Source organism: Poecilia mexicana, unplaced genomic scaffold, assembly GCF_051168715.1.
Source record: "Poecilia mexicana isolate PSO_F unplaced genomic scaffold, ASM5116871v1 scaffold_5, whole genome shotgun sequence".
NCBI classification, from domain to species: Eukaryota; Metazoa; Chordata; class Actinopteri; order Cyprinodontiformes; family Poeciliidae; genus Poecilia; species Poecilia mexicana.
In genome coordinates, this window is record NW_028263374.1 from 29,597,525 (window position 1) to 29,609,835 (window position 12,311).

Consider the following 12,311-nt stretch of genomic DNA (forward strand, 5'->3'; position numbering starts at 1 on the left):
AGGATACTGATGAGTCGACAGCTCATGGAAAAAGTTTAGAAACATTTTAAACATTAAGGTTTTTAGCACAAAAAAACACGTGTACTTAATAAATCTGCATCTGTCCACAATGGTCAAGAGATATGAAATGTTTCCTGTAAACTATTTTTTTAACCAAATGTTTTAATATTTAATCAGTGCTGCAATTGTTGAATCAAAAACAAGATTTTAAATTTGTTATTTATTTTATCTGATAATGGAATTAAATACTACTTGGCGTTTAGACTTGGAGAACATTGTGTGAAATCTGATTACAATTAAGTTTTTAGAACAAAGACCAAAAAATAAAACTACAGTCTTATCAAGAAACAGAAAATGTCGAGACATCTCCAGACAGTACGTGTGTCCCGTCAGGCAGAGTTGGGGGAACCATTAGCCCAGCATGTTGAAACGACTGTCAGTCTGTCATTTTATTTTTGCTTTTAGACATTGTTTTTATCCCAGTATACTTGGAGCTCTACAGTCTTATGTAAGCATAAGCCGTGTAAAGACTATATAAAATAACTCAGATATATTCTTCAAAATGTTTTCCAGGTGGTTGGATCAATAACTGGTTTCAAGAAGGACAATAAACCATTCAGGTAAATGATGCTCATAAATACCTCAAGAAGTTTGTCAGGAATATTTTTGTTGCAACAGGATCTCAGTTATCTCTGTGTGTCAAGTTAAATCTCAATAGGTTAAACAGACTCTTCCCAGAAAACCACCGGGACGTTTACAGGAGGTATACTGCCATCTTGTGGTTAAAATGGAACAGCACAATTTCCCACGTTCACAGGTAAAAATGTAAGAAACTTAACTCTTTGTTTCCAGCTCATCTGCTGCAGTTATTGTAATTTGCATGTTTAGTACCAGAAATTAAAAACACTCATTGTTTTTCTCTTTTTAAATCATTCAACTGAAACATGTTTCCAAATGGATATGATTTAAACACAAAAATACAAAAAGGGATAAAAAAGGATTAAATGAAACCTTTCAAACTTAATATTTGTGACATAATGGACTTCTAAGATGTATCTACATAACTAGGATTTTAATGAATCACAATTTTAAAAATAACTTGATTTATATCTACTAATACTTCAAAAATACAACCTGAAATCACAATGAGACATTTTGTGACACAAGTACAGAATGTAAAACTAACAATTTAATCAAATCTGAAAATATTTATATCCTGAGCAAAGTCAAATGAAGTATCCACCGACGAGTTCAACAACAACTACACAACAAAAAAATGCTGTCATTCTTAACTTCCTCCATTTCTTCACTCAAAAATGTGTTTGCAGGCAACTTGACAGAGTGGGAGAAGTTTTACATGTGAAATTAGAAGTATAATAAAGGAAGAACAAAGAAAATGGGCAACACTTTACAGCAGACATGGACAACAAACCGGCCGTCCACCAAGCGTCCAGTTTCAGCCCACCCTGAGTGGCGGAGCTACCAGAACCACGCCGTCGCCTCTGACAAACAGCATGGGGATGTTCCTCTTTGTAGACTGAAAAACGGCATGAAAAACAGTCATATTAGTCTGTAATCTTTCATTTTTAACTCAAGTCTGCAAACATAGTTATGAAACATATTTAACCAGGAGGTTGTGGCGTCTCCTGAAACCATGTCTAACACATTTCTGCAGATCTACTCTGCTTTTCAGTACCAACACTAAGAGATTAGACTTTCTAAACTGTTATGCAATCTTATCCAAAATGTAACGGATCTCTGCAGGCGGCAACTGGATCTGATTACGTTTTAAACTCAAAACACGCAAAAATCTGACCTTCAGGGCGTCAATTCAGATAGTTAAAGGACCAAGGAAGTGAAATAGAGCTGTGAAATATATTTTATTGTTGTACATAAAATAAAATGGAATAAAAAATATGACATCACACCATAAACTGTAAGTACCACCCATTCAAAGTCTGTATGCCAGTGATGCATATAGACAAACTGACCTTGATTGACCAAATGTATATTTTTAGTAGATGTGAGGCTAAACTTACAGAAAATGTTGTTGACAAAGTGATGATGGGAAAGAAAGCAGCATCAAAACACAGACTGAGTTTCTAACACTGTAGATGATAGAGAGGTGAACTAAAGAAGATTGCATAAATCTGAATGAAGTGTAGAAATAAAACAACAAAAGGTAGACAGGTACTTTACCTTGTAGAGTTCCTCATACGTCTCCTCATCTATCTCCACGGTCGTCACCGTCTCCTCCACGTCCCCCAGGATCATGTTCAGGTGCTGATCATATGCCTGGGACAACATGAACATGAGTGAGGTCAAAGATCTAAACTGACAGAAGTGGATCACCTGATCCAGTGATCCAGTGGGTGTAGCTTACATGCAGACGGCCCCGGAGCTCCCGGTCGTTCCTCATCTTGACATAGATCCGCTCGTCCAAACTGAGCCTGATCAGGTCAAGCGGCTCCTCGACTGTGTTGGTAGTTGGTTGCTGCAGAACACAGAGTGACAGTTATTTCCGTTTTCAAACAGAACCTCTATTATAAATTAGATGGTGGATTTTATTGACGGTCAGCAGACAGGAGAGCTGTGTCTTGAGGACAATACTGTCTGCTGACTGGATGCCCATGCTACCATTTCATATGCAATGCACCAAATCTGTTAATTTGCAGCTTACAAGTATATACATTGTATACTCTTATTTTGTTCTTTAAGTGAAACAAAAGCAATGTATTTTCAAACTTAGTAAAATAAAGGTTAAATAATCACAAGCTTTTTTAATAACCAAGATAATTTTTTTCCGTCCCATAATGGTGCAGCCGTCCAGAACAATGCAGTGTTGCACTGCTGCCTCTCACTGATGAGCCTGATTGGTTTATTAGCTGAATGTGCACAAGCAAAACTGATGGTCACGTTTTAAAAAGTAACATAGGATCTGCGAAAAAGATCTGACCCACTATCTCACATAATGATGGTCAGTAACAAGAATTAAAATAAGCATTAAATCACACCACAAGACAAGAAAAAGCATTTTAAACAAATGGATGGAGACCCCCAAGTATTTTATACCTAGGAAAAATATACAGAAATATTGGGAAACTCAAGAGTCATACAAATTAGATTTTTAAACACGTAGCTTGCTAAGTAACCAGATATTTTATATCAGATATACATTTTCTTATCTAAACATCGCGGTTAATGAAAAATGCCATAAAACACCAAAGCAGAGCACAGCATTCTGGTTCAACAATTACGTTACGACGAAAAATAAGTACAAGTTTTCTGTTCTTGAAACGCAGGAATATAGGTTTTCAAAATATGTGCAGTAAAAACTACATTACTTGGCATTCATCACCCAGTTGCGAAGGGAAAGCGATAGTACGAACTCGTGAAGTTAATTACTTCTAGCAGTTATATATTTTATTTTGTAAACGGGTGACAAAAACCATCAAAACACGTTTTAATGACATTCACGACAGCATTGTATGCTGGAAGGCAGGCTAATTCGGCTAGCTGGTTTCACAGGCCCGAACAGGCTCGTAATAGCATTTTTAAAACCAAAATTACACACTATGCGTAGAAACTCAAGCAGATGTCTGATTATATTACTAAAATTTTACACAAAGTCAATACACCAACGACATAATAATAATTTCGGCTTAATTCAACACAGCTGCACAAACCTGCTCAACTTCGTCCGCCATGTTTCTTTGAAATTACGTCGAGCGGAGAGACGGATACGGAAGTTGCCAGGTCCGTAAAAAACGCCATTTCAGGCAAAAGCAAGGAACACTTGCTCCGTTCGAAGAAAATTACTTTTATTTCTCCCTTTCTTAATATGGACAGATTATGCGGTGCTCCAAAAATTGATAAAAACAACCTCAAATTAATTTTCCTCTTAATAAAAAATATATTATATAGATTTATTTGTTTTCAATTAAAATGTAAGCCATATTTTATTTATGTAATCATTTACAATTATTAATATTTACATCTTTGCTGTAGTTTTGCTTGATTACTCTTTTTCTTCCAGCGCCCTAAGTATTCACTCTACAAGCTCGATATTACTTGTGGTGGATCGTAAGAACGACAAAAAGAGCAAATTTGGCAACCAGTTTCAGGAGAATAAAGCGCGTCCTCTGTTGCTTCTTTCCAGGCCTTTCCATAATCTCCATCGCATCCCTGTGAGGTAAGAAAATAAACTGCCAAATGTGTTCGTTTTTACTATAAAAATCCGGATTGTTCCATTACTGCGATCTGTTTTCCGTGTTGAGCGTTTGTAAAACATCATGACCCATTTAGTAAGTAATAATATAGTAAGTCAATGTATATAATATTCAACTACAGTGGAATTATTTGTCAAATAAACCAGTTTTATGTATTCAATTTCGTATAAGACGTTGATGTCTTTTTCTGTGCTTGAAGCCATTTCATTTTTTTGTGTATTTGTTCTTCATGACTGTTTCTCTACTACTCTGTGTGTGTATACAGCAGTGCTTGTGGCAATGTGTGCCTCCTCTGTCCAACAGCCCAGTTCTCCATACTGGGTTTGTCAGCAAACTGAGGAGGCAGATCAGAGCAGCGGCATTACCCATTCCATCCTTAGCTGCCAGGTTGCTCTGTGGTGGAAGAGATCCCTGCAACAAACATGTCAAACATGCATCAGTCACTGTCAACTAAAACAGCATCTTATACTTACAGCATGCTGGTTTGTACATTAACTTGTTATCAGTGACTGGTTGCTTAGTGATGACCAACCTGCATGCTGTTTTGTGTTTGCTCAACAGGAACATAACCAGCCACATGGTGGTGCTGGAACCAAGACCAATGATGACATTCTCCTGGTTTAGGTCAGCCTCATACTGGCACAAAAATAAACAGACAGAAGACAGAAACAGCAATCTGCTGTGCATTTTTTGTGTTTTATTGTGCAAAAGTTCAAAGCAGTTAGGAATTGGGAACAGTTTTCACAGGTTTTATAACTAAAGTTTGTGTTTGACTTTGTCACCTTTCTAGGTTTTGATTATGACTTGTTGTAATGTTCATTTCTTTAAATACATTAGTCTCTTCCACAGTTTGGCTTTGTTACCTTTCATTGCACTATTTTATAAAATAATTTTTGTACAAATGTTCCTCGACTCTAATCCCCCAGTTTGGTTATAGTAGTCACAACATGTTGACGCTGAGTTTTGTTTTTCCACTCAGTCACATTACAAATTAGTATCGTTTCTAGCTTTTAAATGTCGTGAGGATTGTCTTTGTTCTTTTGAGCAGTTTTTATAGTCATTTCCATGGGGTTTTATAAGACTTCATCAGGGGAGTTGATAATTCTGACTGTAGTGTTAAGATTTGTTTGATTTGTTTTTTTTAATGAATGTTTTTTGTTAAAAATAAATTTCTTTTTGTAAGTTGAACTGAGTCCTCACCTTTACAGGTAACAACACAATGGCTCCACCTTGATAACCAATGCATAGTTAAATGAACAAAATTAGTTATTCAAAAATCAGTTAAAATGCAGCATCAGAATAAATTATAAATTATTTGATTTCATTCTGAATCAGATGTTTGACAAGAAATGATTTAACATAAAAGGAAGTATATCAGTAATATATCAATAAGCACAAAAGGGATAACTTTTTTAAAGATGATCATTATTAATAGAATAACCAAATATAACCTTTATAGATAAGTACATAAAATTACTTTGGAAAATAAAACAAAAGCTTATTACGTCGTACGTCAGCATTTTTTATGGTAATCTTTTAAATCTCATGCGGCAGTTGTAGTTTAACTTATGGCCACATGAGGTCGCTGGCAGACCTAGTGTTGTTCATCTCTCCCTGCCTGACCGGTTTGACCAGGAAGCCAATTAAAAAAAAAAACTAGAACAAGTCATCCATCAAAGTATTTAAGGCCTTGGCCTCTAACAGATCTGTGTGTTCTGCCTCAGTGTCGTCAATGAAAACATGCATCTGCTTGGAAACTTAATTTGATTGAAAACCAACAAAAGGAGCAAAATAATTATCTTCATTTTTGTTTATTTTTTTAATTTGCTAACATACATTTGGCATTACATAAATGGCCCTATTTTAAGTAAGTCATAACTAGATCCATATATAAAATGTGGATTTCATTCCGGCTGAGCATCAAACGCCACAACACAAAGATGATGAGGTCCAGCATCCAGCTTAGATATTAGTTTGATGAATTTTCTTTTTCACTGTCAGTGTTTGCTAATTATCATGTGTCAAAGTTAAAGTTAGAAAACCAAAGTCTGACTGCAGTGATGCACACGTATATACGCCGATGAACACCACGTCATCAGCTGTGCTCATCTGCATTGTTTTAGGAAATTACTCGCAGTGACGCATTTCACACTTACCACCTTCTCCATTTGATTGAGACAGATGCAGAAGAAGAAACCTGCTGCTTAGAGACTCACAGCTTTCTGAAGCGACTCACACACCAACAGCAGTAATCTAAAACGGACCCAGTTGAAATCTAGCTCACTGAATATTCTGTTTTTACTTTGTGACAATTTTTGGGGAATTAATATGCAAATTATAACAAGGTGCCCTGCTTTGACAATGATTGATGGGAAGCCATTAGACATGACATTTCTTAAGGACATCAGGTCTCATGCACCTACAGTCAGCAACTTCCTGTTCTACTTGCTCCAGGGTAGATAAAACGGACTGGAGTAAATCTGAGCAGAGTGGATGTGACGTGTGCTGCCAAATAAGAAAGATGAAAAGAGGAAAGGAAAAAGACTTCTGGAGGCTCAGCCCGGCTCGCTGTTTTTGGGACCAAACATTTCCTGTTGGCGTGTTATATGTGGGCTTTTTAGAATGAGCTTTTAAAGAAAGGAATAATTGTTCATGTTGATGAAAAAGCAGTTAGTCGGAGCTTTTAGCCAGAGAAAAACTGAAGACAGTGACACATCACCAAAACCCTGTGGGAAACTAATGCATTAATATTTTGTGTCATTTTCAAAGAAGTACACTTAGTCCGTTTTTCAGTTTCTTCATTGTCATGTGTGTGTCTGATACTTTTATCCATAAAAACAACTCCTGCTCTAATGGACTGCATTCTGATCAGATTTTCTTTGGTACAACGTTCTAACTTTAACTAGGTCATTCTGGTGAAATAACATCACTGTGGAACTGAAGCACTCCTCTCTATATTTTAATATGTAGATGGCGGTAAATATTTTAGAGTAAAATAAAAATGTGATTTTTACAGAGTTGTGCAGACTGTCAGATCATTTAATGACCAGTTTATGAAGAAAACCTACATCTCCTAACGGCTCTTCTACTTTTAAAATCTGCTTTATGTCATTTTGGATTAAGCTAAAAATTTACTAGTAGAAATTTGCCACCGTAGCTCAAAAGTAAATAAAATATCTTATAATTTTAGACATTTTTTAACATCAAAGTTGCAACATGTCAGATGTTGCAACAAAGCTGTACGTATAGAGACGTACAGCTTTGTTTTTCCTTCTTCACAGGACTGAAAATGATTTCATCCAGACAAATTTCATAACAACATGTTGCACTGTGGCTTCCAACTGCAGCATCCTGTTGGAGGTTCTGTCATGCCGAAAATACTCTGTAACAATCTGCCTGAGTGATGTAAGCTGAACGTTTGCCTGTAGAGTCGTGTCATTGTGTTACTTCAGTCTGTCCGTCTTCACAGCTGCAGTCAGTCTGCTCTCCTGCGTCATTCCTGGATTTAGGCCTCAAACTCACTGAGGCCTGGCCAAACATGGAGGCACATGAGTTATGGTGGCATACAAAATATTTTCTACAATATTTTTAGATCAGAAGTGAATGTACAGTTGAAATGTTTACATACAACAACTAAACTGACACATAGAGCCTCTCTTCCCACTGCCTGAAACCTGAAGTTAATGAGATCAAATCTCTCTTAATTTAGGTCAGAATGACCAAAATTATTTCTATTTTCTAAATGCCACAACAATGAGAGACAGAATATGCCAGAGATTTACTTACTAATGTCTTCAAAACCAGAAGTGTAGATCCAGAATGATTACTGTCTCCTAAAACAATGTGGGAAATCCCAGATGATGATGTCACGGCTTTGGAAACATCTGATAGGTTCACTGACACATCTGAACCTATCAGACGTGTCATGTGTGGATGTATTTTAATGCATGGAAGTGACAATTACCTCAGAGGTGAGGTGGGCATATTTTCCAGACATCTGGTGATTAACAGACAAACTGAAAGAATGGAAGTGACAGAATAACAAGGAGACATGAACATTTGTGTCAATGACCAAGCAGATGTGCGAACTTCCCCCCCGTCTCTGGTCCAGGGGTTTTAAAGCCACACCTGGAATCTCTGCTTTCTGGTTCGACACGATGAGGAAGTCTAAAGGAATCAGCCAACATGTCAGGACGAGAACTGTGGAATTTGTAAACAGTTTTTATCTCTTTAAACAGTTATACATAATTATAGGTCAGATAAAACTGTTCAACCATCACACCGCTCAGGAAGGAGAGCACTTCTGTGTCCCAGAGACGAACCGGTTCTGGTCCAAAATGTCCAAATTGACCCTCAGAACAAAAGTCAAAGACCTGGTGAAGATGTTGGCTGAAGCTGGTAGGACTGAGTCATGATCCACAGAGCAACGACTCTGAGGAAACATAAAACGGTTAGAATGCAGTTTGCAAACAGACACAGAGACTTTATAATGACCAGTTATAAGGAATGTGGAAGAATGCTACCAGATACTGAGGAAATGTATAGAAATGTCTGATTTTAAAGTCATAATTAAATAATTCTCTCACATTTTATCTCTCTCAGTATTGTGACATTTAACTAATAGAAATAATTTTTCTAAATGACCTGAAAAAAGAGAAGTCAGTCAGTCTGATTAAACATCAGGAAATGAGTGAACAAAATGAAACGTCCTTTTTGTTTGGTGTATCTAAACTTTTGCTTTCAGCTGTTTGTCTAAATGGCCAAATAATCTTCACAGCTTCACCCTCATTAAGGTGGAGTTCTTAGAACCCTTTCAAAATAAAGTTTGATTAATCTCCATTAAAAACCAGGATTTATTCAGATTTATCCCAAGAGGAAGACTTAGCAAGTCAGAGCAGCATCTTTTATCTGTATGTGACCAATCAGATGAAGAAGAGCATATAGAGAATCAATAGATTGATGTTTTTCCCAACTTTGCAAAAATAATAATAAAAAAAACATTTCTCGACACAACCTAAAAATAGAGAGAAAATATTAAGGGCAGAAAACAGAAAAAAAGTGTTGAGAGGAGGGATAACGATGAGTTTGAGTGATGAAAGTGTGTACCTGTCAGGTCCGAACCTCAGAATAGCTCTGCAGTCATTCAAGGGTTTCAGCTCCACATTACAGCAGTGACTGATTTATACACATTTAATTATGGATGAAGCCAAAGTCACAGGATCAGGCTTCAAGTCATACCAATATGTATGAGCTGGTATAAAGACTTAAACACAAAGTCATGCACACACACACACACACACACACACACACGCACGCACACACACACACACACACACACACACACACACGCACACACACACACACACACACACACACCCCCACACACACACACGCACACACACACACACACACACACGCACGCACGCACGCACACACACACACACACACACACACACACACACACGCACGCACACACACACACACACACGCACACACACACTTTCAGCAGACGTTGTCAGAGCAGTTTGTCTGCTCAGTAGCTATTTCTACAGAAGCTATTTAAAACATCGGCCGAGGAGAAGCTGGGGACGATGGGGAACACAGAGGACACACTTGATTCATTATTCCTCATTATTCATTCCAAACTGGGAAAACGCAATAAATAACGATACCCTTTGATTCAGAGCAGCTTCTCAGCCGCACCGACTGATGCAGAAGCAGCTTGTGGAGAGGGATCCGGGGAGCTTTCCCTCCGTTTCTTACTGCAGCTGCATTACTAATCACTTCTATATCAGGCTCCATCTGCTGTTGTTTGTTTTGTCTTAAAGGATTTACTTTATCATCACATTTAGACATAATGTAGATGTACACAATAACTCTGACTGTTCACATCCTTACATGTCTTCTCAGTCAAACAGTAGAAGAGTTATTGTGGAGTTCTTATTGTAATAGTCATCTATGCACAGTTTTTATTCTGTGTCTTTTTCCTTATTGTTTTTAGTACCTAGTTATTTTTAAGTAACGTTGATTAATGTAAATCTCAAAACATTCATATTTAGTGGTTAAATATGACAAAATATTCTGAAACTTCAGTTTTTGCTTTTTATTATTCTTTTGTAGCATTTTCAGGGATCAATACTGATCAAACTTCTTGATCAATATTCATGCAGTTTATCAACAAACTACATGAGAAGTTGGAAATGCAAAGGGATTTTAATGTGTCAAATTATTTGCACCTTCGCCTAGAAACATCCTGCAAGCGAAATAATCTGCACTGAAGGAGTAAAGATGACATAGAGGAGAGTGATGCACCTTGCAGTTGGCCACACTGTGTAGAATATTTTAATATTTCTTCATAGACTTTGGGTTTGGGGAAAAAGCTGGCGACTTTGATTAAAGATATGCCGGTTTTTAATATTTTCCACTAAAAGAAGGAAAACTATTTCCAGATTGAAAGTCATATATTTTACTTTATTACTTTTTGGTTCTACCTAACGTTCATTTTCTATTAAGTCCAGGCAAAACCCCCAAACCAAGCCTCAGCTGTGAAGATGAACTCTTATTTCATTTCCAGTGCAAACATTTCAGCATGATAAACAAATCCCTACGATAAGGAAACATTGTTCTCGTGACGTTTCTTTGTTGAAGCTTCCTGTATCTGATTGCTTTATGTGCCAAAAACCTATAAGCTTTCCAGATGCAATTCTATGCCAGCTATTTCAGAGAATGTGAGTTTGCAGAGGTTGGAATGATGGCTATCTATCATGCGGCTGCGCTGGTGTCATTCCCTCTGCCTCTGGCTGAGGAAAAAAGGGAAATCAAAGAAAGGCTAAAAAGAGCAGATCAAGATGGAGATGGCGAGAAAATGGGACAAATGGCTGATGTGTTAGAAAAAATGTCTCAGAATGAATATAAATGGGAGAGGAGATTGTGTGAGCAGAGTAATTGTAAGTCATTTATTATTCCTCGTTAATTTCATCCACACGTTTATCAGTAAAATGTTTTATGCACAGGAAGCAACAAAAACACAATTTTCAATAAAGTTCTGGTTTGGTAACCATATTAACGTCTTTCATCCTTAAAACTAATGAAAAACATTGCTGAATGTAAATCCTGTAGATTTTGTCTCACCTTGTTGCAGCTGGATTCTGGATTCAATGATGAAGTCAAACATCCACTGTTTGATTTGAGTTTATTTTCAGCTTACATGAAGCAGGCTTTTTAATTTCCACTATGTGGGAAAAATGGAGGGAATCTGGGAATTTTTGGATTCCACTACAAAAAACTAGGAATGTCACAGAAGTTTTAGATGAAGTTGGTAAGAAGTTTTACAGCAGAGAGTTTACCATCGTCCTAACGTAGTGAGAACGTGGTGGATGAGTCTTTAACCTTGTGCAGGTTGTGGATGTTTCTGAAGCTCACAGGAACCCGTCAGGAAACGTCCCATGTGGCTCCTGACGGCAGAGCAAGAGAGCTGGGTAGGAAAAAACAAGTTTCCTCCCCGCAGCTTTTAAACAGTCAGACTCGGAAAATTCCTCTTGTTTGCACCAATTCTGGGGTCATAACTTTTCTCTTTTATCAAGATTGGCAGAAACTTGGATACATGTGGTCTCTAAATTTCCGTCTTTTCAGTCTTTATGTGCTGAATGTCCACAAAAGGTTTTCAACAAGCAGCGATTTTATGCTGTGTCAGACATTCAAAAAGTGTCGTCCAAAACAAACTCATTCGTGGCCCTTAAACCTTCTTTTTATATGTAATATGACAGGAAACTTTATGTTATTGGGTTTATATGTGACAGGTCAACACAGCTTGAATAATTCATACAATTATGTCCAATTAAATGGTTTAAAACAATTTTACATATCTGAAAAGTATTCATTAGTGCTCAACCAAACAGTTTGGGAATCATATCAAACCCTCTTCAGTTTTATACCTCAAAATAAGATTCAGTTCAGCCAGTGGTGAGCTGGAGGTTGGTACTTTTCAATAACTTGTCATTTTTTGCTGTAATGAGAGAGAAATGCTGTTGTGGCTTCAGAACCAATTGATACTAAGTGCTTCTGTAGAAGATTAGAATCAAA

The 12,311-nt window shown here is 37.1% G+C and overlaps 1 protein-coding gene across 1 annotated transcript; it reads right to left on the reverse strand.

Moving 5' to 3' along the window:
- Positions 1–434: 434 nt before the first annotated feature.
- Positions 435–3,766, reverse strand: lsm3 (LSM3 homolog, U6 small nuclear RNA and mRNA degradation associated). Its single transcript, XM_014987245.2, has 4 exons — positions 3,687–3,766; positions 2,384–2,494; positions 2,200–2,295; positions 435–1,537 (listed from the first exon to the last, which is right to left on the reverse strand). The coding sequence occupies exons 1-4, from the start codon at positions 3,705–3,707 to the stop codon at positions 1,457–1,459; spliced, it is 309 nt and encodes a 102-aa protein (XP_014842731.1). The 5' UTR covers positions 3,708–3,766; the 3' UTR covers positions 435–1,456.
- Between the last annotated feature and the right edge of the window lie 8,545 nt (positions 3,767–12,311).